Source organism: Lactuca sativa, chromosome 4 (assembly GCF_002870075.4).
Source record: "Lactuca sativa cultivar Salinas chromosome 4, Lsat_Salinas_v11, whole genome shotgun sequence".
Lineage (NCBI taxonomy): Eukaryota > Viridiplantae > Streptophyta > Magnoliopsida > Asterales > Asteraceae > Lactuca > Lactuca sativa.
The window spans coordinates 273,185,393-273,187,949 of NC_056626.2; the positions used below are offsets into that span (position 1 = coordinate 273,185,393).

Genomic DNA, 2,557 nt, shown 5'->3' on the forward strand with positions numbered 1-2,557 from the left:
TTTAACAGGAGGTTACTATGTGCATAAAGTACCTGGTTTCATGGCATGGATGAAATACATCTCTTCAACCTTTTATGGTTACAGGCTATTGATCCATGTTCAATATGGGCAGGGACGAGAAATATGGTATATGTTGGGTTGTTTTCAATATGGCAGTAAACATGCAAGTTGCAGGTTCATTGAAGACGATATCCAAGGTCAAATTTCCACTTTTTCATGCATGGGGATTTTGGTAATTATGTTCTTTGGTTATAGATTATTGGCTTACCTTGCACTCAGGCGAATCAAGGCGTGACATGTCCTTTCTTACAGTAACAATTGTTTTCTGATGGCCAATATGGCTTAACAGTAGTATGTACGTAGGAACCGCACCTGATGTTGTGGTTAACATATTCAAGGAAGCATACTTGAATAAATGTAAAGAATCACATCTCTTTTTCACTTTCTTTCTTTGATGATTACAGAAAGAAATTATTTTTTTTGGTATTACGCTAGCTCCACAAGTCGTGGCATATTTGGAAAACGTGGAACTTTAGCAGTTTAATGTCAAAGATATTAGCTGCCAGAGAGAAAAATTTTCAAACTTAAATATAATACCTTATTTTGTTTAGTGTGAACTTGTCTAAACATAAATGATGTCCAAAAAAGGCATCTTAAGGGCATCCACAATGCATTGAGCTCCATGAAGTTCAATGGATTGACACATCATTTTTTACATTCCATCAAATTTTATTAATTATTTTCCTACAATGCATTGAACTCTACAAATTTCAATAGAATTTAAAAAAAAAAACTAATTTATAGTATATATTTAAGAATTAAAAACTTTGTTTTTTCCATTGAAGAGTTCAATTGTCATTGAACTCCAAATCCATTGAATGACAAATAGACTTTCCACCTTATCCATCTTTCCCTTTGAACTCGCCATTGTGGATGCTATAAGTCACAGGTTATACAGGGCTTACATACGCAACTTTTCTTTATTAGGGACAAATGTCATAAAAACTCACATTTTTTAATAGAAAAAATCTTATTCAAATAAATTTCTCTTTAACTTCTTAATTATCAGCATATTTCTACTTGAATGTGTTCCTTTTCACTAGTAAACCATTCTTCACAAATTTGAAATCGTTGATGGAGTTGTTGCTTGAAATAAGTGTAGAAGATGTGACCATCGAGTAAGAGGCTCTAGATAAAGAACTTGAGCTTTTTGTTAGCCAAAAAATCTAATAGATGGTTATTTTTCGATAAAATATGTGCAATATGTTGTTTTTTTATTTTGTAAGATGTCAGACTTTGCTGGATTCAGGTGTCTAAGATCATAACTAAATTGGTATAAAGCTGCAAATAGAAGCAAAGTCTTTTTTGGGTTGCCCTCAGAAATAGTAATTGTGTAGAATGACTTTTGAAAGAGAGGTTGATTTACTTATTTATTGATTTATTATATTATTAATAAATAGCAATAAATAATTTGTTAATATATTATGAGATTAATGTATTAATTAGAAATAATATTATTTAACTAATAATTAATTAGAAATTAATTGGAATTAATTGTGGGATTAATTTGATTAATTAAAGTTGCAAGGACTTAAGCTGTAATTGTTCAAAAGTTTAACAAAGGAAGGATTCCAAAACCTTCCAGTGGTGGACAGTTTTGGAGGAGCTCATTATGGTTTCTAGATGCCTCCTGATGATAAGGATAACTAGATTAAATGTTGAATTTTAAAATATTATTATTTTATTCAAGATTAGGGTTTCTAGGGTTTTCCTATCTACTATAAATTGGACCCCTAGGGTGCCTCACTTTTGTCTATACCTTCTACTAATAGAATAGTCGAAATTCTCCTCTGTTTCCTCTCTCCTCAAGTCTTCTTGTTACTTAGGTTTGGGTATAAACCATTAGAGGCATTAGATTTCTGGTGCTTGCTTTCCAAGGCTTTTGAAGAAGGAATTGAACTGGTTATTTGTTATAATAATCAAAAAGATATGTAAACCCTAACTTTCTTGTGATTTTGAAATTACTTTGGGTTTTCTAGGGTTCTTGATGTTCATAGTTTATTGCTATCGATAGAGAAAACTAATGGGTTCTGAGCATAATAAACAATCCTTTGTGTGCATGCAACCCGGGTTTTCGAAAACCTATGTTTTCTCTAATTGAACATACAACTATTGAACATCATATGGGAAACCCTAAGAGCCCTATGTTATAATTGAAATTTACATCTAGGGTTAGTAAACACACCTTTTATTTACTGTAGTAAATAACTAATTAAAACCTTCTTGAAAACTCTTTGAAGCAAGCACCACAAGCGTCGTGCCTCTAATGGTTCACACCCAAACCCTAGTAACCAAGAAGCTTGAAGAGAGAGAGAGAGAGAGAGAGAGAGAGAGAGAGAGAGAGAGAGAAAGAGAGAGGAGATGAAACAACCAAAAATTATAGCCTAAAAAATTCATTTTTGATTTAAGTAACACGATAATTCCAAACATTGTTTATACATCTCAAACATAGTAAAAGTATCAAACATCTTGAAAATCAGAGTATGTCCGACAAACA

At 32.0% G+C, this 2,557-nt stretch overlaps 1 protein-coding gene across 3 annotated transcripts in view; it reads left to right on the forward strand.

Annotated features, from left to right (window-relative positions):
• LOC111901411 (ABC transporter G family member 25) overlaps positions 1–489 on the forward strand; it is a 10,016-nt gene extending 9,527 nt beyond the window's left edge. For 2 of the 3 annotated variants that reach the window (XM_023897260.3, XM_023897259.3), the window contains one exon: positions 1–489. This exon is cut by the window's left edge. In XM_023897260.3, the coding sequence (XP_023753028.1) occupies positions 1–295 (295 nt within the window). In that variant the 3' untranslated portion in view covers positions 296–489. The other variant, XM_023897261.3, reaches the window with a different exon arrangement.
• Positions 490–2,557: the final 2,068 nt, after the last annotated feature.